At 41.8% G+C, this 21,354-nt stretch overlaps 1 protein-coding gene and 1 pseudogene across 2 annotated transcripts; one reads left to right on the forward strand and one right to left on the reverse strand.

The window, feature by feature from the left end:
• The first annotated feature begins 2,939 nt into the window (after positions 1-2,939).
• LOC311364088 (apolipoprotein B-100-like) lies at positions 2,940-17,686 on the forward strand. The gene is made up of 26 exons (XM_084484100.1): positions 2,940-3,121; positions 3,569-3,613; positions 3,975-4,087; positions 4,192-4,337; positions 4,576-4,723; positions 5,282-5,428; positions 5,736-5,860; positions 6,058-6,143; positions 6,249-6,699; positions 6,806-6,923; positions 7,052-7,198; positions 7,764-7,975; positions 8,186-8,405; positions 8,519-8,656; positions 8,771-8,974; positions 9,073-9,240; positions 9,334-9,536; positions 9,636-9,812; positions 9,921-10,045; positions 10,160-10,361; positions 10,511-10,683; positions 10,777-10,952; positions 11,070-11,185; positions 11,297-11,670; positions 11,776-16,151; positions 16,270-17,686. The coding sequence occupies exons 1-26, from the start codon at positions 3,067-3,069 to the stop codon at positions 17,386-17,388; spliced, it is 9,564 nt and encodes a 3,187-aa protein (XP_084340226.1). The 5' UTR covers positions 2,940-3,066; the 3' UTR covers positions 17,389-17,686.
• Positions 17,687-19,223: 1,537 nt separating this feature from the next.
• Positions 19,224-20,606, reverse strand: LOC311363821 (rho-related GTP-binding protein RhoB pseudogene; annotated as a pseudogene). The gene has a single exon. The product of its transcript is annotated as a rho-related GTP-binding protein RhoB pseudogene (transcript).
• Positions 20,607-21,354: the final 748 nt, after the last annotated feature.

The raw sequence follows: 21,354 nt of genomic DNA on the forward strand, positions 1-21,354 counted from the left end.
TCGAAGGAAACCAAAGTTAGACAACTATTTGAAGAGATTGATCACAACACGTGTAAAGAGCGTACGGGATAACTGAAGCTCCTGAAGGTAGATCATTAGCATTGATCATTACCACTGTTCCCTTGTGTGGTTGAGATTATTTTTAGAATAACTGTTGATTAGAAGATTGATGCCAAGCATTTGTAACTGGCCAGCAAACATCTCCAATCTTTTAGAACTTTAACCTGGAGTCCACTGTCCATGCTTATCTCTGTTCAATGGGCATCTTGTGCTTAAAATGCTACTTATGTCATAGCCACAGCTGTTATGTCAGCCACACCCCCCGTCTGTCTCTGGGCTTTGCCTGCCACTCAACTGCTCACACCTGGCCTGCATCAGCTCATCAACTCCCCTTCAAATACACCTGGTTTCCCTGCAGTCATCTCCAGATCGTACTTTGACATACACTGGTAGGTATTTGTATACCTGCCTCTAGTTTCTACACTAACTAGCTTATATTTCTCCTGTTGAAATCTCGTGCCTCACCTTTGTTCACTTTTACTTATAGTTTTTGGATCATCGCCACCCGCCTGCCTGCTGCACTCGCTCCAGCCTGCTCCACCACTGTCCAACCTGCCACCCTGCCTCGCTCCTGTTTTCAACCAATAAACCTGTTCACCTTCACTTCAACTCCTGTCCTGCCTCTGTGTCTGCTCTTGGGTCCAGCAGCTATCGCTCCACCCTTAACAACTTTAATTCTATCTGCTCACGCTCTTGCCTAACCCATTTACTAATTAATGAGTAAGCTTTGGGGGGTCAAACCATCAACAGGTTTCATGTAGGACTTCTCATCGGCTGGCCAGTTGCCAGGCTTCATGGCTTGATGGTTGTTCTTGAAAAAGCCCTGATTATTTTTATACATTCTTCATTCAACATTCCTATGCAGAATTTTTGGAAGTCTTTTGAATGGAGATGTTAACTCTAGGTGGCGGTATCCACCACCTATTATCTAGCCTTGTTGGACAGACGTCCAACTTCGAGACTATGGCCTAGTTGGTCTAATTGAATGCATATTTCAAAGGTGAACTTATTGCATGGTTGTTATGCTGCTGTTCCGTCGTCTTTCTTTTCTTTATTGTCAACATTGTATTTTATGTGGATTTTTGTAATAAATGCTATATATCTATATATATCCAAACCTAGTCCTAGTCCTACTTTTGAAATTTGCACTGATGAATGAAAACATGGTAATGCAATATTTTGTGAAGATTACAAAACAAATTGATGTATTTCATTAGATACACTGGAAAATTTGTACTTTGTTTTTGATATATTTATATGGAGTTTAATGCAAAAAAATAAAAAAATAAAACATTATCCCAGTTATTTGTTATTGCTGGTTTTGTTCATGTAATCGAGTGACACATGTTGGATAATGCCACCACATGTCTCCCTACTATGGATCTGCAGGCTCAACTTTCATTTCAAACAATCAATCAAGTGCATTGATATTGTTATAAATTACTGTAAACAGTAAATCTGTCATACAGAGAGTTCTTATTCATATTTCTAATGATACTATATTCATATAATCTACTGATATATTATAGTTATGTCCCTGTGAAATTTGTGTCGTGACTGCTGAAATGCTTAAATTGTGATTTTTATTTCACTTATATGTTCAATTAAAACAAACGTTCATGAGGTGTTATGTGCTTCTTGTATGTACTCACTGTGATCACATTTCTCAGGAATCCTGAGGGCAGAGGACCAGACACATCGGCAACTCAGTGTTTGATTTACAGACATGACACAATTATACTGTCACTGCTGGAACTGCTTTTGATAACCAGAGCTTGATCTGTGTGTTCATGGTGATACCAAAGAGTTTTAAATATTTAAAACTCTTTGGTATCACCATGAACACACAGAACAACAGGCAACATTTTGGAACAATAATACAAATATTAATAATAATATAATCATTTAGTAGGATTGTTGTGGGTTTTATTGCAATTGTTTGTATTTGGTTGCCTTTGTCATTGTTTTCATAAACACAACAATTTTCCTTTGGTTATCATGGTGTTTAGACCTTGTTGTTTATTATGTAATGTCTTCTCTGCCTGATTAACTACAGTAGTGTTTTGCATTGACAGAGTGCATGACCTCATCCTGATACAGAGGTTTCTTAGACTTCCCTAATTAGGTAAAAGGTTAGTGGCTATGGCTGAAACCCAAAGTGCAACATTATTCATCCCAGTTTATTGATTATTTTTACTCTGCCTGGCCATCTTAATATAGTACTGATTTTAAGACTTAACATCAAAAATATTAAAAATATTGTGATCTGTTTTTATTAGTTTTCATTAACTAATCATGTGGTTAATTCATCAATGGATCTTTGCTTTGTGTAACATGGTTGTATTTAATCGCAACATGTCTTCAAGGAGGCACCATAATAACAGTACCACTGTTTCCTCTCCTCCTTTCTATAAAACCACACACATCACTTAGTATCTGTTTTGAGAACATCAATCATGGCTTCAACATGTATGCTATAATGTCAAAGAAGTTGTTGAATGTCCTTTGAAAGTTGAATTGATTGAATGTTACTTTTTGTTGAGTTGTTGTGTTTCAGGCCTAGGGTTCAAAGTGATCCATTACATTATGACGTGAGTCCCATCTCTAGATGGGTGATCTCCTTCAAGTGTTTGATACAGAGATATCTTAAACAATTCTAATCCCAGAGTTACAAATCTATTTCAGCATCCATAGAAACCCCAGTGTGGAAAAATACTCTGAACCTGAAATAATCAACCCCATGGTTTTGAAACTGTTCTTTAATTTGATGCAATCAGCCTCATTACCCCGAGTGCTGACAGATAAGTCTTTGTGAAATGCTTTTACCTTTGGCCTGCCACAAGGACGGCTTAGACTTTGGACCAGGGCAGCACCGTTGCTGCAACTCATGCTGTAAGGTGGGAGAAGTATAAAAGACGCAGAGACAAAGCACAGAGATTAGTCTTAACGGAAACAAGAGGACTCCCTTACCCTGTAGGACCTCAAAGAGCTCCTTCTAAACCCATCATGGGGGGTATTAAGATATTCCTTTGGACCTTGCTGGGAACCTATGCATTGGCCCGTAAGTACCTTTTGAAGAGAAACTAAATGAGTGAGGTCTACAACGCCAATACTAAATCATTGGTAGATTGAGGACTGAAGAGATTATTTTAATGTTTTTTGTGAAATTGAATATGTGGGTTGATTTAACTTGGAATGGCTTTTTAAATAATTCAATGAAGAATAATGTGTACTTCTCCAGGGAATAACATTTTCGATTTTTACGTTTAATTTTCATGATTAAAACAATTTTGCCCAAATAGGAATTCCATTGTTGTTCTTTAGGATTTCTTAAGTATAATATTACGTATATTTCTGATAAACAAAATGTTTGGGATATGTGAACGCAGACTGTGATTTAAATACCATTTTATGTGTAATGATGGTATGTTCATACCATGTATGTAAGGATTCATTGTTTCCTTGCTTTCCAAATTTGCAAGCATTCTTCTTTTTTAACATTTTACAGAACAAGAAGCAGGAAATCTTGATGGATCATCTTCAACATGTTTTTGTAAGTTTTACAAAGTCATCAGCAACATAAGGAATACAATAGCATAGTTGTGTAATGTTGATTAAAGTAGTTAGTTTTGGGATTGAAAAGACGAGACGGTTTCTATTCCCTGAAGTCATCTTAGTTCAGATTGACTTCATCAGCAGCTGCGCCCTGCCCGTTGACCCCGTTATGATGACATCACCATCATTATCAGAACCTTTTGATACCTGAGTCAACCCTAACTGTTGATTAGCAATTTAAAGCTGTACCATGGTCCACGCGTCCTTTCTTCGTGGCATAGGATTGTAAATATTTAAAATCTGACCTCATCAAACAGATCCACCTTTTAATTAAAATAAATATGCTTCCAACTTTTTAGTGGCCAAAAGATTCAAGAACTTCAGGAGGTTCGTGTACGACTATGAGGTGGAAACACTCAATGGCGTCAAGGGAGCGACTCCTCTCCAGAACGGCCCCAAAGTCTCCTGCAAGGTAGGCGCCAAACTCCTGGCCCTCTCCCGCCAACACAAACCATTCCCCCTCAGTGTCTGGAGAGAGACAGCGTACCTACATGCCTCCTCACATCTGTTGCACAGGTCCAGGTGGAGGTACCCCAGACGTGTAGCTTCATCCTGCGCACCACGGACTGCTCTCTGACCGAGGTCACCGGCGTTGATGAGCAAGGCACCCCGGTGTTCGGACCCGCTGCTGGTTCTGAGGCCTTCAAAGCTGCCATGGCAAAGTAAGAGAACCGGCATTTGTTTGAATCCATGTGTGTTACATAGTGGTGATCCAGATATTGATTTGAAGATGCTCCTATATTAAGTAATGCATTTATTCATGAAATGTGTTATGTAAATAAATGAAAGCACAAATAAATCAGACCGCTAAAAAAATCATGAACGTGAACTAAAAATATTTTTATCTTTGGACGCAAATGTAATGCAGATTGGGTCAGTTAACCCTTTCCTTTATCCCAGGAACGCCCTAATGTTCACGGTGGACAGTGAGAACGCAGTCTCCCTGTTCCCTGAGGAGGGAGAACCCAAGAGCATCCTGAACGCCAAGAGGGGGGTCGTCTCTGCCCTGATGGTGCCTGCCATGGAGGAGGACAAGAGCCGAGGAATGGTAGGACTTTAATGTGTGTGTTTCTACGTGTGTGCTTGTGTGAAGCTGTCTGGATTTTCAAAACATAAAATCCAGGTTTGGGAGTACGATCTGTTGTTTTTTAGACCCAGATAAACAATTTGCGTAATGGCAAGATAAGCAGCCCCAAACGCAGGTGGTAAATAGCATCCTGTAACATCATGTTCTCACAAAGACAGTCCACATGCTGGTCAAAGTCCACCACATGCTTATCTCTATAATGACATCCACGGTGCTGTCATAACAGAGTTCAATAGGCCAAATAATCCCATTAAGTGTGGATTATCTTTTAACTGTAATCGCCTTTAACAAAAGCACCCAATGTTGCTAATACTGAACGAATATTATTATGAATAATTATTAATAGATATCTTTTACTATATTTCAATGACTACAACTACTACTACAGACAACAGTACTACTGACAATAATAATTAATAATAATAATATACAAATAACCAAAGCCAAGTGATTAGCAATTCATTTCTTTCATCTGTCTTTCATGTTCTCACATTAATCCATTCCTGTTGTTCCCCCCAGACCACCGTGCATGGAGAATGTGCCACAGACTTCACCGTCAACTCAGGAGAGGCCACTGATGTCACCGTAACCCGGGACCTGTCCAAATGCAACAGCGCCTCTCCCCAGAGACAGCCCACCAGCCCCCTGGCCCTGGTCTCAGGCATGGTAAGGAGGGTTCATTTGGATCAAATAGTTGATTGTTTTTTTCACAAACCTGTTATGACTTTAGTTGTTTTCAAGTTATTTTTATTTGCATAGCATTTAATCACAAATTAATGGCTGTCATAATGCTTGTTAACATTATATAAGAGATAATCTGCTTGCAGTATTGTATTTGTGTACATTAGGTATTTGATATTTACCCATGTTTCTTTTATGCATTTAACTCTAACTCTCTTTCAGAGTGTCACGTAGTGCTCTTCATTTTTCCCCAAATTGATCCAAACATTAAATGTCCCCCTCTTACCCTCAGCACTACCCTCTGAGCAAGTTGATTGGCAGCACTCAGACCTGCAACTACAAGTTCGATGCCAGCAAAAAACACATGGTATCCGCAGTCTGCACTGAGAAACATCTCTTCCTGCCTTTCTCTAGCCAGTAAGTTTTGAACAACAACACAGCTCTGCTCTATTGATTCTCTGTCCTGTATTATGGTTGGACGTGTTGCTGTTCACGTGTATGTTGACGTGAACAATGACGTCAACATACAGTCCAATCCAAACAGTTTGGGAATTATTTTGAGGTACTATTATGTTTAATTTGCTGAAATATCGACCGCCTATTACAATCAACAGAAATGAGTACGGGATGTCCACCACGGTGAGCCAGACCTTGTCCCTGAGGGAAAGCAACAAGATCAACGACAGGATCTTCAACTACAGTGAGTAGAAAGGCTTTAGAGAGCACACTGTACTAAAACACACACAATGCTGAAATCTCCCTGTGGCCATTGTCTTACCTCTTCTATCCCCTCCCTCTCTGAAAGACGCCAACAACCTCCGCTCATTGCACATGGAAGCCACAGAGGACAGGGCCATCATCCAGGACAAGGAGGCCGTCCTCGCCAGCCTGAGGGAACTGAGCACTCTGGCCCAGGAGACGGAAGGCCAGCGACGCGCCAGCATCTTCCACAAGCTCGTCACCGAGCTGCGGGGCCTGAACGACGAGGTCCTGACCACCAGCACACCCGAGATGATGGAGCTGTCCAGCAGCCTGACATGGCAGGCCCTGGCCCAGTGCGGTACACCCGAGTGTACCAGTGCCATCCTGTCCATCCTGAGGACCTTCGAGCCCGAGGCCATCGAGGTGGATGCCGTCGTCTACGCCATGGGCCTGCTGCCCAGCCCCTCTGCCCTGCTGCTCAAGGATATGCTGCTCATGGCTCAGTACAAGCAGAGCAAACCCATCATGTTCGCCCTCAGCAATGTGGTCAGGAAGTAAGTGAACAAAACTAAAGAATCTCATAACTTCAAAAAAAATCCAAAAAAAGAGAATGAGAGAATTGCAGGTTGTTATATCTTATTATTTGTCTGTCGCTTCCAGACAATACCAGGCTGACAAGCAGGTCACTCCTGCTATCACTGCTGTGGCCGAGTTCATCGCATCCCTTTTGAGCACAGACTGCCCTGGGGAAAAAGATCTCACTTACCTGACCTTGAGGGTAGGTCGCCATTTGCTTTTCCTAAATCCTATCATTCCATTAAAACGTATTGTAAAATGATAAGCTTCATTTTATTATTAAAATAATATGCATTGTTCATTTGTTTAATTTCCTTACACAATTTCTAGGTTGTTGGTAATATGGGAGAGGCCATGGAAGCCGCAGATCCCTCTATTAAAAGCACCCTGCTCAAGTGCATGAGACAGCCTGCCACCACCTTGTCCGTTCAGCTGGCCGCCATCCAGGCTTTCAGACGCATGCAGCTCACTGATGAGGTATGTTGTGGATTTTGGTCCAGGAAAGGCCGCCGAGACAGGATCGCTTTTAACTCACTTTATTTGGTTAAGGTTATTGGTCTATTGTCTATCGTCTATGAAACAAAAGGAGAGGGATCGTACATAACACGCGTGGAGCGTCTCTAAGCTTAATATCTACACAATACGCCGCCCAAGAGATTCTGTCCTCAAAAGGCGGAGTCTGAGTTTATGTATCTCAGGTGTTCTTCTATGGTTTTATCACTTCCTCTGTGTGTCCGTTGCTGCCCCTAGTGTAAATGTTTAGTAACTTTGTCAAATGTGTTTAGTGCTGCCCTCTGGCGATTAGGAGGGGAAATTACCTCTAAACTATGCTTGGTGCTACTGGATATGGCTATGTGAGAGTATTACAGTAAAAATGTATCACTAGGGAATATTACAATTAAAAAATGTCACAGGTAAATAGAACTCACTTGTCGTCATCCTGATATGTCTTGCTGAGGTTATACACACAGAAGTCCTCTTGCATCTCAAGTCACTAGGGGACACAGGTGGATCAGCGCTGTGCTTCTGTGTTACCGTACAGGTGCGTGCCAACCTCCAGAGGGTCGCCACATACGCCAAGGGTGCAGTGCAGAAGCGCCTGGCCGCCTACCTGATACTGATGAGGAATCCCAAGACCAGTGACCTGGAGATGGTCAAGAAGTTGTTCAAGCAGGAACAGAACCAGCAGGTCAAGGCCTTTGTGACGTCTCACATCTACAACATCGTGTCCTCCACGGATCGCAACTCCAAGAGGTAAGGATACCTACATGTGTATACAGGAACAAATGTTACATGAAGTTCAGTGTTATTTTTCAGATTTCATTTTTGTTCCCCTTCCCAGTGACTCAGAGCAGTGTAGGACAGACATGGCAAGACGCAAACATATAATAGTTCAGGTGTAGCAATTGTTTCACCATTATTATTGTGTTTGCTAAGGTTCCTTCCATATTTTTTCCCCCTTAGGCTTGCCAAGAGGATTATGGATGTCCTCCAGAACACTGATGTCCCCACTCATATCGACTACACCACTCTGTCGCGCAACTACAAACTGGGAATGGCACATAAATCCATGCAGGCCAACACTAAGGGTAACATCATCTTCGACCCCAGCAGCCATCTGCCCAGAGAGGTCATGCTGGAAACTACGATGGAGGCCTTTGGTTACACTGTGGATATGTGGGAGGTACGAACAGCAACACTTAAACGCATGGGCTACGTCAGGAAAAGTCTGCAAGTAATAAATGTTTTTTACATTACCTGACTGTTCCAATGTGTAATCGTGTCGCTTGCTTGTAGATCGGCATGGACGGAAAGGGCTTTGAACCATCTATCGAGGCTCTGTTCGGAAAGAACGGATTCTTCCCTGACACCATCTCCAAGGCGCTCTATTGGGCAGTAGACAAAATGCCATTCACCAAGGATAATGGAAATAAGGTATACTTTTGGGGGATACATTTTTGTGAATATAAATTTCCTATAATAAAAAAAACGTAAGTAAAACTATATGTATTTGTGTTAAAATCTCAATTACCGTTTTGACCTCCATAGGTACCTGAGAACCTCGTTAAGGAGGTTGTTGCTAACTTCAACAAGCTGGTCAAGGAGCTCCAGGCCCAGGAATCCCCTGAGGCCATGGCCTACCTGAGGATCATGGGCACGGAGCTAGGCTACATCAAGGCCAGTGAACTGAAGGGCATCGCTGAGTACGCCGCCATGTACTCCGAAATCTTAATGAAGATCATTCCCAGAGAGGTAATTATTCCTCTTCTTCTTTGTTTTATGTACTACCTGTTATTTTGAGTGTGCTCATTTGGTTTAACAAACACTTTCCCTTTTCCCTGTTACATCAGACGATGCAAAAACTGATTACCAACACAGACAACGAGTTCTTTGCTCATTACATCTTCATGGACAACAAAGCCTCCATAGCCACCGGATCCGGCTTCCCCCTGAAGGTTTCCATGGCTGGCATATTTGCTCCTGGAGCAAAGGGAGGGCTTAGCATGACACCAAACATGGTAAATATTCTTCTTTCTGCAACCTTCTTGCCCAGGTAATAGACATAGTCTTACAACTCCAATGATTATGTTTGTTTTCATTCCGTACAACAGGAAGTGTCCTTCAGGCCATCTATGAGTATTGAGTTGGTGACCAAGATGGAAGTTCATGTTCCTGAGTTTGTAGACAGTGATGTTGTGATGCGCACAACCATATACCATGAGAGCGCTCTGAACGCCAGGATCACCATGGACAACAACCAAGTCAAGCTCTCTCTCCCCGCCCCACAAGGCTCCACCCAGCTCTTCAGCGTCAGGTACCGCTTACAAACCCCTCTTGATTCCCCACCTATAACATACATGTACAGGAATAGATGATTGAGAACCCCTATTTTCCTCTTCCCTCTTTGAAACAGCAATAATGTGCTACTTGTGAACAACGGCCGTGAGGAAGTGATCTCAGCCGACGATGAAGGCAGGACCGACGTTGTGCAGTGCAGACCCTTCTTCTCTGGACTGAAGTACTGCACCACAGCCCGTTACTCCACCGGCATCAACAACGCTCCTTACTTCCCCCTGACTGGGGAGACTAAGTATGTTTGACTCCTCAATCTGCTTTAAGGTTGTTTCGATCGCTGTTATGTTAGATTGTTTTACTGTTATGGATGGGTTCATGGAAGTTAAGCATTTGCCCTCCGTAGGTTTGCTGTGGAGATCCAACCTACCGGGGATGTGACTGAGTACACTGCCACCATCGCCTACAAACTCCTCACAGAGGGCAAGGGGCGCCAGGTGGACTCTTTGAAAATGACCCTAAAAGCAGAGGGTATGGATACATTTTTTTGACATTGATCATCAATATTTAGCTCATGTATTCTATGTATGTCCAGTGAAAAATTCGGACCAACTTTAAATATTTTGCTTCCCTTTGTGACTTTAGGCTCTGCGTCAACTGAGGCCTCCGTCAACATGAAATACAACAGGAACAGGAATGTCTTCACCACCACTGTGCAAATCCCTGATTATGAGGTGGAGACCGGCATCAGAGTTGGCATGGTGGACAGCAGCACAAAAGGCAGATCTCTTACCTTTGACATCACCAACCAGAACATCCCCCAGTTGTCTCTGATTGGCCGTGCAAAGTAAGTCAATAAGTCACCCTCAATCAAGCACTCAATTGTCTGTCCAAAACCTTTTGACAATTTGTTATAGAGAAATGTAACACCTGTGTTGAAATTATTTCAGCTGGAAAATAGTTAAACCATTTATTGCGGCTTTGTATATATTGCAGACTTCAGGACCAGACCGATGCGATGCTGCAGATGCAGCTGATAGTGCCCTCCATGAAGACTGACGCTTCGATCACAGCCACTCTGAAGAACTCTGAGGACCTTGTCCTAGAGATCAAGAGTGATGTCAAGCTCCCAGCTACCAACTCTGTCCAGGCAGTCGTCTTCAAATATGGTATGATATAGTCAACTTTTTGGGACTGTGAACCATCCAAAGTCTCATGTTGTTGTGGATAGTGGTTAAAATGATAGTATTTTTTGATTGAAGGTAAGGATCAGGCTGAGGTTAGCCTAATGTCGAACATGAATTCGGACATCAAGATGCTCCAGCCCTACACAGAGGCTCTCCAGGACTGGATGGAGCTGCTTATGAATGAAGTCTTGGACCAGCAGGTGGTCAAGACTGACATGAAATTACGTCATGTTTACACCAAGGCTCTTCAGGTAAGAAATAATTATTTTGTATTTCATCATTTTACAAAAAAAAAAAAAAAAAGTATATTTTGGAATTATTAATAGACATAGTAGACAAACTAAACGCAAAAACATTTTTTTCAACAGACTGGCAATATCTGGATGGACAAGATCGCCTACGATGTTCCTTATGTTCACACCCTGAAGAACAGCCTGGCCGAGCTGGAAAAGCCTACCATGCCTGAGAACCTGTTCATGAATCTGTAAGTTGTGATATATAAACCATATACGTGATATATAAATAAATACAGTTTAAACTTTTGCATACAATATAAAAATGAGCTCTAACATATTTTGCTTTTGTTTTTTACTAGTGAAAGCCAGGTCAGATACCAGTTCAACACAGACCGTGTGTCCTTCACTCTTGCACTGCCTCTCGGAGGAAAGACGTCCCAGGAGCTCCGGATCCCTCCCATGCTCACCACACCGCTAATTTCCGTGCCTCAGATGGGTCTTGAGGTTTCTCCCAAGGAGATCAGCATCCCCACATTCACCATCCCCTCAGACTATGACCTCACCTTGCCTCTCATGGGAATGATGGAATTGTCTGGAAAGGTCAAGTCCAACTATTACAACTTGGAGGGAACCATCTCTGCTGGCAACAACACTGTAGAGTCGCCTAGCTATGTGGCTAAGATCAAAGTCATCGCTGACAGTCCCATGGAACTGCTCTCATTCACATCTGAGGGTAAGTTGATCTTGTTTGATATGTTCACAAATGTTCTAGCAAAAGATAATGTCTTCGGGTAAAATAGCAATATTTGTACTGATGTTGTTCTGTTTTGGTTTAAAGGAGCTGCGGAAATTAGTGACACACCCCGAGATGCGATCAAGGTTACCGTCGGTGGCTCTCTGAAGCACAGATTCATTGAGACAAGTTTTGAGGTCTTGGAAAAAATTGCCATCACAGACAAAGTGTTGTCTACTAGCAGCTACAATGGGAAGGCCTTCAGCCCCCTGGGTCTAGACACATCTTTGGACATCACCTCTCAATGCTCTCTGGCCTCCAATATGCTTACTGGAGATGCTAACATGGATGGAAGTCTGACTGTTGGATCCGTGTCAGCCAGCACCAGCTATTCCCAAACCTTTTCTGCTGAACCTTTGAAGAAAGAAGCAAAAACTGAAGCCACACTAAGAGTAAATTCTGCGTTCCTGGAGGTTTTCAACAAAGCCACAGCCACCTTTACTAATGAGAAACTCCTGATTGAATCCAACACCAACGTAAACATTGACCCATTGAAGCACACCACTAAGTTTACCTTTGGTTACCAAGATGCCAAGCTTACAATCCAGTCCAACTCTGCCACCATGGCTGATAAGAGAATGATTCGTAACCAGGTAGATTTCACTGCCTCTAGGGAAGGGGCCATTATCAGGGTAGAAAATCAGGCTGATGATACAGTGAACAATGTCTACTCTCTGCTTTCTGGTTCAATTAACCCTTCCAGCATTGAGATCAATACTGATGCCTCTTTAAACATCTTTGGAAGCCGTGCCTCTCACAAGGCAACTATGAGCCTGAACACGATAGGCCTAATCAGCAGCTGTACCACAACTGCACAGGGCAACCAGTTGACCTTTGAGAACGTTTTTGCTGGCACAGTTGACACTTCGGGAGCCACCATGACCATCAACACAAAAGGGGCCGCTATGGAGAATACAGTGGAATTGAGTGTTGATGCCAAGGCTCTCAGCTCAGAGGTCTATCTCAACAGTATACTCAAGGGCAATGTCTTCGATGCCAACACCAGGAATAGGTTGAACCTGAGATTGAATAAGGATGGCTGCTCCTTCTCCAACAACATGGTGGGATCGCTTGGTGAGATGAAGACTGAAAACACCCAATCCCTAGCTTTAACACTCAGATCTCTGACATTAAGCTCCAAGACAGACAACATCCTCAATACCGGAAACTACTACAAGCATGACATCACAGTTAACGTTGAGAGTTTTACCACTTCAGTCAATGTAAAGAATGATCTGAGGATTTTGGAAGTGAACTTTGAGAATGAGGCCCAGTTTGTAGCAAAGCCCTACACAATAGAGCTGACTGGCATTACGACAGGATTGTTGTCTGAAGAACAGCTCAGGCACACTTATGAATTCAAATTTGTTGATATGATCCTTTCTGCCAAGTGCAACACAAATGGTAAACTCCTGGGTTCTCAAATGACACATACCAGTGACATGGAGATTGCTGATTGGACCATGAAGTTCAACAACATGGCTAACATCAATACTAAGTCTCTCCGTCTTGACAGCACTGTGAAATCTATTGCTACACCATTCACCATGTCTATTGATGCTATTCTGAATTCAAATGGAGAAATCCAACTGTATGGACAGCAGAGTGGTGAGCTCTACAGCAAGTTCCTTCTGAAGGCAGAGCCCCTCTCCATGATTCAGTCATTTGAGTACAGAGCTTCAACCACTCATGAGCTACAAAATGGAGCCAGCTACAAGACAAACATGGACAACAAGTTCAACAGCATGATGTCCCTTAAACAGCAGAGTGTCACAGTGAGCATTGCATCTAAAATGAACAACCATGCACTTGATCATGAATTAACTGCATTCAACAAAGCTGAAAAAATGGGAATGGCCATGAAGGGAGCCCTCGCCACAACCTTCTTCAATGGAGCCAGTGAGAACCATGACTACTCCATCTCTGGTTCTGTGAATTATGACAAGAGCAGCGATAGCCACTTCATTCAGATTGCATTTTTAGAGTATCTGCCAGAAACGATTGAAGAATTTAAGAATCTGGTTGTGAGGCTGGTAGACAACAGCCTGGACATGCTGAGGAATATTGATGCCTCCTATGAAATTACTGCCCAGATTCGTGGAAAGATGAGCGAGCTTAAAGATGCCCTACATACAATTAATGCCCAGCAGCTCATGCAAGACCTAAAAGACTTTGTTAAATCGATGGAACAGTACATGAACAACATGATGAACAAGTTCCCAACTGAGGAAATTACCAACATGCTGAAATCAATCAAGGCTGATATAATGGAATGGATCAAGAAAAACAACATTGACAACAAAATCTATAGTATTTATGTAAAGATCGAAGAGTTCCTGTCCAACTATGAAGTTGAAAAGATAATTGAGAAAATCATGGATGAGGCCATCACAATTATGAAACAGTACAGGATCAGGGAAAGGATTCAGTCTGCATTGGCTGCTCTTAAAGCAATTGATGTCCAGCCTTTGTTTAACAAAATAATGGCACCAGTGAAGGAGTTGATAAAGGACATGTATGCCTTTGACTACAAGCAAATGGTGGATGATGTCAGCATGTATTGCATCAGAATGATTGAAAAGATCAAGTCTTTTGATTATGAGACATTCACCATGGAACTGAAGGACAAAGTCTCTGAGATGACCAGGATTCCTTGCTTTGGAAAACTCTCTGGAGAGTTCAAAATTGTCTCACCTAACTACCAACTCCAGACCACTGCTGATCTGGCGAACACCACCACTACAGCGGCCACTCCAGAATTCACAATGAACCTTAACTCACAGGCAACTTCCACTTTTGACATCCTTGCCTACACTTTGGATACCAGTGTATATTTGGCCATGCCCGAGAGAAACCGTCTGGCTTTCTCTGAAAACATCAAGGCAGTACACACTGCATTTACCATTGACCACCAGGGCTCAATGAGTCTCCATGGCCTGTCGGCTCAGGCTTCTGCTAAGACGAATGCCAAGGCTACAACTGAGCCTTACGAAGCAGAGCTCGTCAGCAACGCAGTGTTGTCCATTGATAGCGAAATGTCTGCCACTCTGGATACAACATACAAACATGGAGTCAACATGCCACTCCTCAGCCTCTCCAGTGATGCGTCTGCTAACCAGAAAATGATTGCACAGCTTAAGGATGGAATTCTTACCGTCAGTGTTAACAACAAGGGCCAGGGAACATACGCCCTCAAGGATCTCTCAGATGATGTAGCACACAAGAGTGACATGGAGGCTGTGATCGATATCTCCACTGCCAAGGTGACTTACAACGACGAAACAAAGAGTGACCTCTTCAAGTTGATTGAAAATGTTGTTGCTGATATCCACTTTACTCGCTATATCATCGTTGAGGGCAAGGTTGAGACAGATAGTCCTTTCATGAAGAACAGTATGGCTGTGATGAAATTCCAGGCTAAGACTGAAGACCTGAAAATTACATTGGATGCTTCTTATAATGCTGAGCTGGTCGGACCAGTAGCTGGAACTCTTGCAAACTCTGTCCTGGCTGTGGTCGCCCCATATGAGCTGATGTTTGACACCAAGAACAAGGCCAATGTCAAGGTAACCCTCCCCATGAAACTCATTGGAAAGACAGATTTCCAGAATGATATGGCACTCAGTGCCAATTCTGAAGCGCAGCAGGCCAGTTGGACAGGTCTTGCAAGGTTCAATCAATTCAAATACTCCCATTACTTTACAATGGACAATCGTGAGAGGGAAATTCAGATCTTTGCACGGGTCAATGGAGATGCCAATCTTGATGTTCTTAAACAGCCTATTACAGTTCCTGAAATAAATGTTCCATTCTTTGGTCTGACAAGCCCCAAACTGGTAGACTACTCTCTGTGGGAAGACACTGGACTGAGCATGCTCCTGGCAACAACTAAGCAGACCATCGATTTGGAGGCCAAGCTGAAATGCTCTCTTGCTCAAATGCAGAGGGACATCCTCATCCCGGTCCTGAGTGATGCGACATACGAGTTCTCCATGAAGTCACCATTGATCACACTTAAAACTGATGCAAGTATCATGAACCAGGGCGATATTACCATGAAGTTGGATGCCTCCTCAATCTCCACACTTGAAGATCTGAATGGACAAATTGAGGGAACTAGCATAATGAGCCGAGTCAACGGGATCAAACTGGCATCTTTGTATTCTGTAAAGCACACAATGGTGGAGGGAAACCATGACAGCACGATCAGCTTTACCGAGGGAGCTGTGGATGCTTCCATTAAGAATTCAGCAAAGATTGATCTACCCGTATTCAAAATGGAAATCAACCAGGAGATCCTTGGAAATCCACAGGAGGGAATCATCATCTCTATGTCCTGCCCATCAAGTGGACTCGTTGGATTCCAGTTGCGGACTCAGGTTCCACAACAAGTGAGTGGAAGAGTCTACGGCCGTTACCCGGTAAGTCATGTTTCATTCCATTCACTGACTGATGAGATGTTAGTTTTTTTAACCAATGTTTGACATGCTTATACTGACAATAGTATGATATTGTATTAACATATTCTTACTTTTTCAGTCTGCACCCTCCGATGATGTTGAAATCTTGGCCATGAAGATGTCTGTAATGAATTGGGAAAAGCTGAGCGTCCAGACAACATGGAACACAGAGATGCCTTATGAAATGATGCTGAGATTGAAAACAGCTGTGCCTGCAACCTTTCAAATCCAGGAAATTGTCTCTATTCAAATTGGTAAGACCTACAACAAAATGACCGAGCTTGCTTCAAATCTTGCAGGTCCGATTGAAGAGGTTAAGAGACAGGGTACAGTAATGTTAAAGAGGTCTTATGACAACTTGAAAGATATGGATATTTCTAAAATGTCCAGCAGGGTCTCAGATAGCACTATGTTGATTCTCAGAGAATATCAAAAGAGCATCAGAATTATCATTGATGCCGCCATTAAATTCCTCAGAGAGACCAAATTCCAAATGCCAGGATATGCAGAGAAAATGTCTGGCCTTGAAATCTACAGTAAAATGTCCACCTTTGTTGCAGAAGTAGCTGAAGACGTAATTGTAAAGGTTCCAGAATTATTTGCTACAAAGTTTACAGCAGCCCTTGAAAATTTCCGAGGGCTTGAATTCAGTTTCCCTGGCTCTAGTCGCATTGTCAAAGGAAATGAAATCCTTGATGACTTAGTAGTTGCAATGAAGAGAATCAGGAGTCAAGTAATTGCAGTGATAAAAAAATTGGGGGATATTCAATTAGAAGACATTCTTAAGAGGGTGTCAGTGTTAATTAATGCTTCAGTTGAGAAAGCTGACGAACTCTTTAATTCCCTTAACACTCAAAATCTAGAAAAGGTGTCTGCTTGGGCTTCTAATGTGTATGCTGATGCCATGAACTCCAATGTCCTGGCTGATTTCACCAAGCATATTGTTGAGGCCAGAAGAATAGTTATGGACTATTTCAATATTATCAAAACCAGGTGCCAGGATGTTTTAGCTGACATGTCTGTTGAACAGCTTCAGGCTGACATCCAGGCTTGGATTGACATCATGGTAAAACGGTTGAATGCTTTCCACAACAATGTCATTCAGTATCTTAAAATGAATACAAAAACAGTTGAGCAGTATGTGCGAGTAAGTGACAGACAGATAGATATTGACATTCCATTCCCGTCGTTTGCTTAAAAACAACTAACTTGCCAACATACAAGTTATGTTTTACTCAATAGCATGTCCAGAGTTTCATCTTTCTATGTTTAAGAAGTAAGACATGACAATTTGAATCTTAAATTATTATGTAGCAACATATAAAAAGGTTTTCCAACCACAAACAAGTATTGTCCATGATGCCCATCCCGCTGTCTCTATTAATTTTTGGTTTATTGGTTTCTGTGTAATGTGTAATCTTGTTGAAAATACTGTACTTAAATGGTGTGAATTCCCTGGTACAAATTCATTAATAAAGAAACTGTACTGCATATGATTACCAGTGTATAATTATCCATTATTTATTATTATATATTATTATTATATAATTCACGACGGGGCAGAATATCCAGTCGACACAACATCACAATTTTGGCTTTAAGCTTATAATTCTCACATGCTGTTTTCACACAATGGTAGTAGTGAGACAGAGGTTGTAATCTCAAATGATTAAATGTACTATTAGTGATCTACTAGTCGAAGATTTAACCACGTCAACATAAAAAAAAATGGCACTAGAATGCCATTTCTAGTGGTTAACATATTGTAGTGATCCCATCAGAATATTTGTAAAAAGAAACATTGATTATTATAAATATTAAGTCCAAACGCCTGTGTAGTCAAAATGTTGATTTTTTTTTTAGTTGGAAGGTGTTGACGATGATATGGGGCATTTCTTGGATTTTAATACATTTGGGGTTTGGTTGGATATGGGAGTCAAGTAGTGTGAAGTAAATCTACTGCTTGCATGACACACAGATGACCGAAGAAATACTTATTTTTTTATCAACAATATCATATTCCAGGGATTTTTTTTTATTTTACAAATTCTCCCTGACTGGGAATGCAACCGGTAATCAGTGGATACTGCCATCGTATGGGTTTTGAAAGAACCAACCACATCCAGGTGGCTAAAGGACTGGTTCATGTGTTGCAGAATATTTGTGCAATACCAATCCTGGTCTGGAACTATTATTAGCTACCTTTATTTACTTTTCATATTTATGTCAGATTTACATTTTAGTCTGCCAATATGTTTACTTCATTTTGGCGTCATACATATATTGTTCTATTTTATCTGAAAGGTGGTAAAATTTAAGATATGAAAATGACTCATGACAATTTCGTGATGTCTTCTTTCAAATCTTCACTTCCTATTAACTTAATTGTATACAGTATACAGTAGTTTCCCCTGATGACTGAAGCCATTATAGTTATATATAAGATGAAGGTGACTGGTTCATTCATTGCTGTTGCTATTGAGTCTGAGGTAAAAGGAGGAATGTGCATGTCATTGGCACCACATCTATACCCATAGTAAATAAACTGAAATGTCAATTTGTTGCCCTGCAGATGTTTGTGTTATAAAAACAATGTCAAATCTCATTTTGATCAATGAATAAATAAATGTTTTTCCCTAATGTTCAACATTGACATTACAACAAGCCCTCCCACTCTAATAACAGTAAGGCTGAACTTGAGCGGAACTTTCTAAAAATCTAATTACAGATCAATTGCAATGTGAAATGGTCTGCAATATATTCTAATGAATGGTCTGCATTAAAAAGGGATTCCATCTTACATATCCATGGCTAATTTGCAATTATAGTAAGCCTTATCTATACACTTTTTGCTTCCTGTCGGCTGTTTGCTTCATCAAGTTTTCGTACTCCAAGACTTAGGTCTACACACTTCCAGGATATGGACATGAGCTTAAGCAGTCCTCTCATTATGACGCATGTTTTATTCTTTAATACTAGGCCAACTGCTTTTATTGTGATAGTAGCCGATCTGTCAGACTGTTGGCCTTTAATCCTAGCAGTTTAGTATAGGCAGACCTTTCCTCAATCACACAAATGTACATTTTACTTTACATCTGTAAATTGGCTCACAGATAGCACACTTGGACCACCATTAGTTTACAGTGCATTTGTGTTTTTTTTATTATAAACAAGCAGAAATTCAAAGGATTATTGCCATCACCATTACTCTGCCTCTGATGCCTTCTTTTTTTTAATACTGTCTTTTGTCACTATGTCACCGTGTCAGAAGGATTTGAATCCCCAGAGGCAGAAATGTCTATGGACATAATAGCCATAGCAGATTGCATATGAAATGTCTCATTGTGCAAGTGAAACAATCGATTTACTGACCACAGGCCAGCCTTCAAACCATTTCATGTTATTTCTTCGTTGATTCCGAAAATAAATCTTACACAAAAATGTTTTTAGCCTACTCATATATTTAGAACAGAGTACTTATAGTACCTATAATAGGATCATTTTCCTTTAAAACGCACTAAGCAACACATGTTAGGCATTCATTCATCATGTGATAAGAGTGTGTGAGCAATAACAGTTGAACAGAGGCAATCTGAACGGACCACACTGCGGCCTTGACCATAACAAGTCCCACTTCATCTTGACCACAGCCCCAGTGGTAAAAAGCAGATTTTAGCCAAATGTTCCTTCACAGCAAAAGGCAGCAGTTCACACAACCACCCGGTCGTCTTTGTTTTTTCTGTAAGGATGCCTTGGTTGCGGTCTCAAACACTTCCCAGATCCCATCCTTGGTTTTAGCAGAGCACTCCAGATAGTCATACGCCCCGATGCGCATCGCCATCGCCCGTCCATCGTCCGCCTTCACCGGCTCTTGTTTTAACCTCGACAGTTCATACTTGACGGTCTCGTCGTTGCGTAGATCCTTTTTGTTGGCGACCAAAATGATAGGCACGTTGGGACAGAAGTGTTTGACTTCTGGGACCCACTTTTCCGAAATGTTCTCCAGGGAGTCTGGACTGTCCACTGAGAAACACATGAGGATGACATCAGTGTCCGGGTAGGACAGCGGACGGAGGCGGTCGTAATCCTCCTGGCCGGCGGTGTCCCACAGCGCCAGCTGGACCTGCTGGGAGTCCACCTCGATGTCCGCCACGTAGGTCTCGAACACCGTGGGGACGTACACCTCCGGGAACTCGTCCTTGGAGAACACGATCAGCAGGCAGGTCTTACCGCAGGCGCCGTCTCCCACCGCCACCAGCTTCTTCCGTATATCTGCCATTGCGTTTCAACTTCTAAAGCCTAACTATAGCCTGCGTATAACATTGGGAGCACTTTATTCTTCTTCGATTACAATGTATAAGCATGTAATACTCAGAAAAACAAAATGGGCCTGTTTTAAAGACGACGCACTGTGTTGTGAACACTGAACATTGCCAGTAACTACTGCCCTTCCTTTATAAAGCACAGGCGTTTTCTTAATATAGCAATCCAATCGGAAGGGAGGAGGTGAGATCATTTTTGGTTTAAGCGAGAGGTGATTGGATCCCAACATTTTCCCTGATGTGAAGGAGGGTCATGTACTCGAGGTCCCACCCGATCAGACCCAGCTCGGATCCGCACGCTCTACGCAGGGACGTCATCATATTTTTATATTCCTTTACGTTTTCTGTGTTATCTACTCTGTTATTCACAACTGGGCCAACATATCTCCAAACCTAACGAAGTATAGATGGTCTGGCATTGCTTGTATAATATGACCAAATATGACTGCCTTTGGTTCTGCTGAATCAGTCCAGCACTGTATAACATTAAAAATAGCAGTTTAAATAACGAGGCCATCAAATATAAAATAGCCTACATGATTAAACACTATACATGTTACTTACTTTATTTTATTGTATCATTATTGTGATCTATGCTGCTACTTATTTTTACTTAATTTTTTAGATATTCTTAATTTTACTTGTCTTTATTTACTTTATCTTGTATTGTTTCTGCTATGTGGCTGTTGAAGAACCAAGCCTAAGAATTGTACTCTTGTGATGCTTGTACAAAAAAGTAAATCTGATTCTGATTCTGACATGTGAGGATTGCAGAACTGTCCTGTTTTGCACCACTCCTAATGTTCAACATTGACATGACAACATGCCCTCCCACTCTAATA

Source organism: Micromesistius poutassou (assembly GCF_964030765.1).
Source record: "Micromesistius poutassou genome assembly, chromosome: 19".
Classification (NCBI taxonomy): domain Eukaryota; kingdom Metazoa; phylum Chordata; class Actinopteri; order Gadiformes; family Gadidae; genus Micromesistius; species Micromesistius poutassou.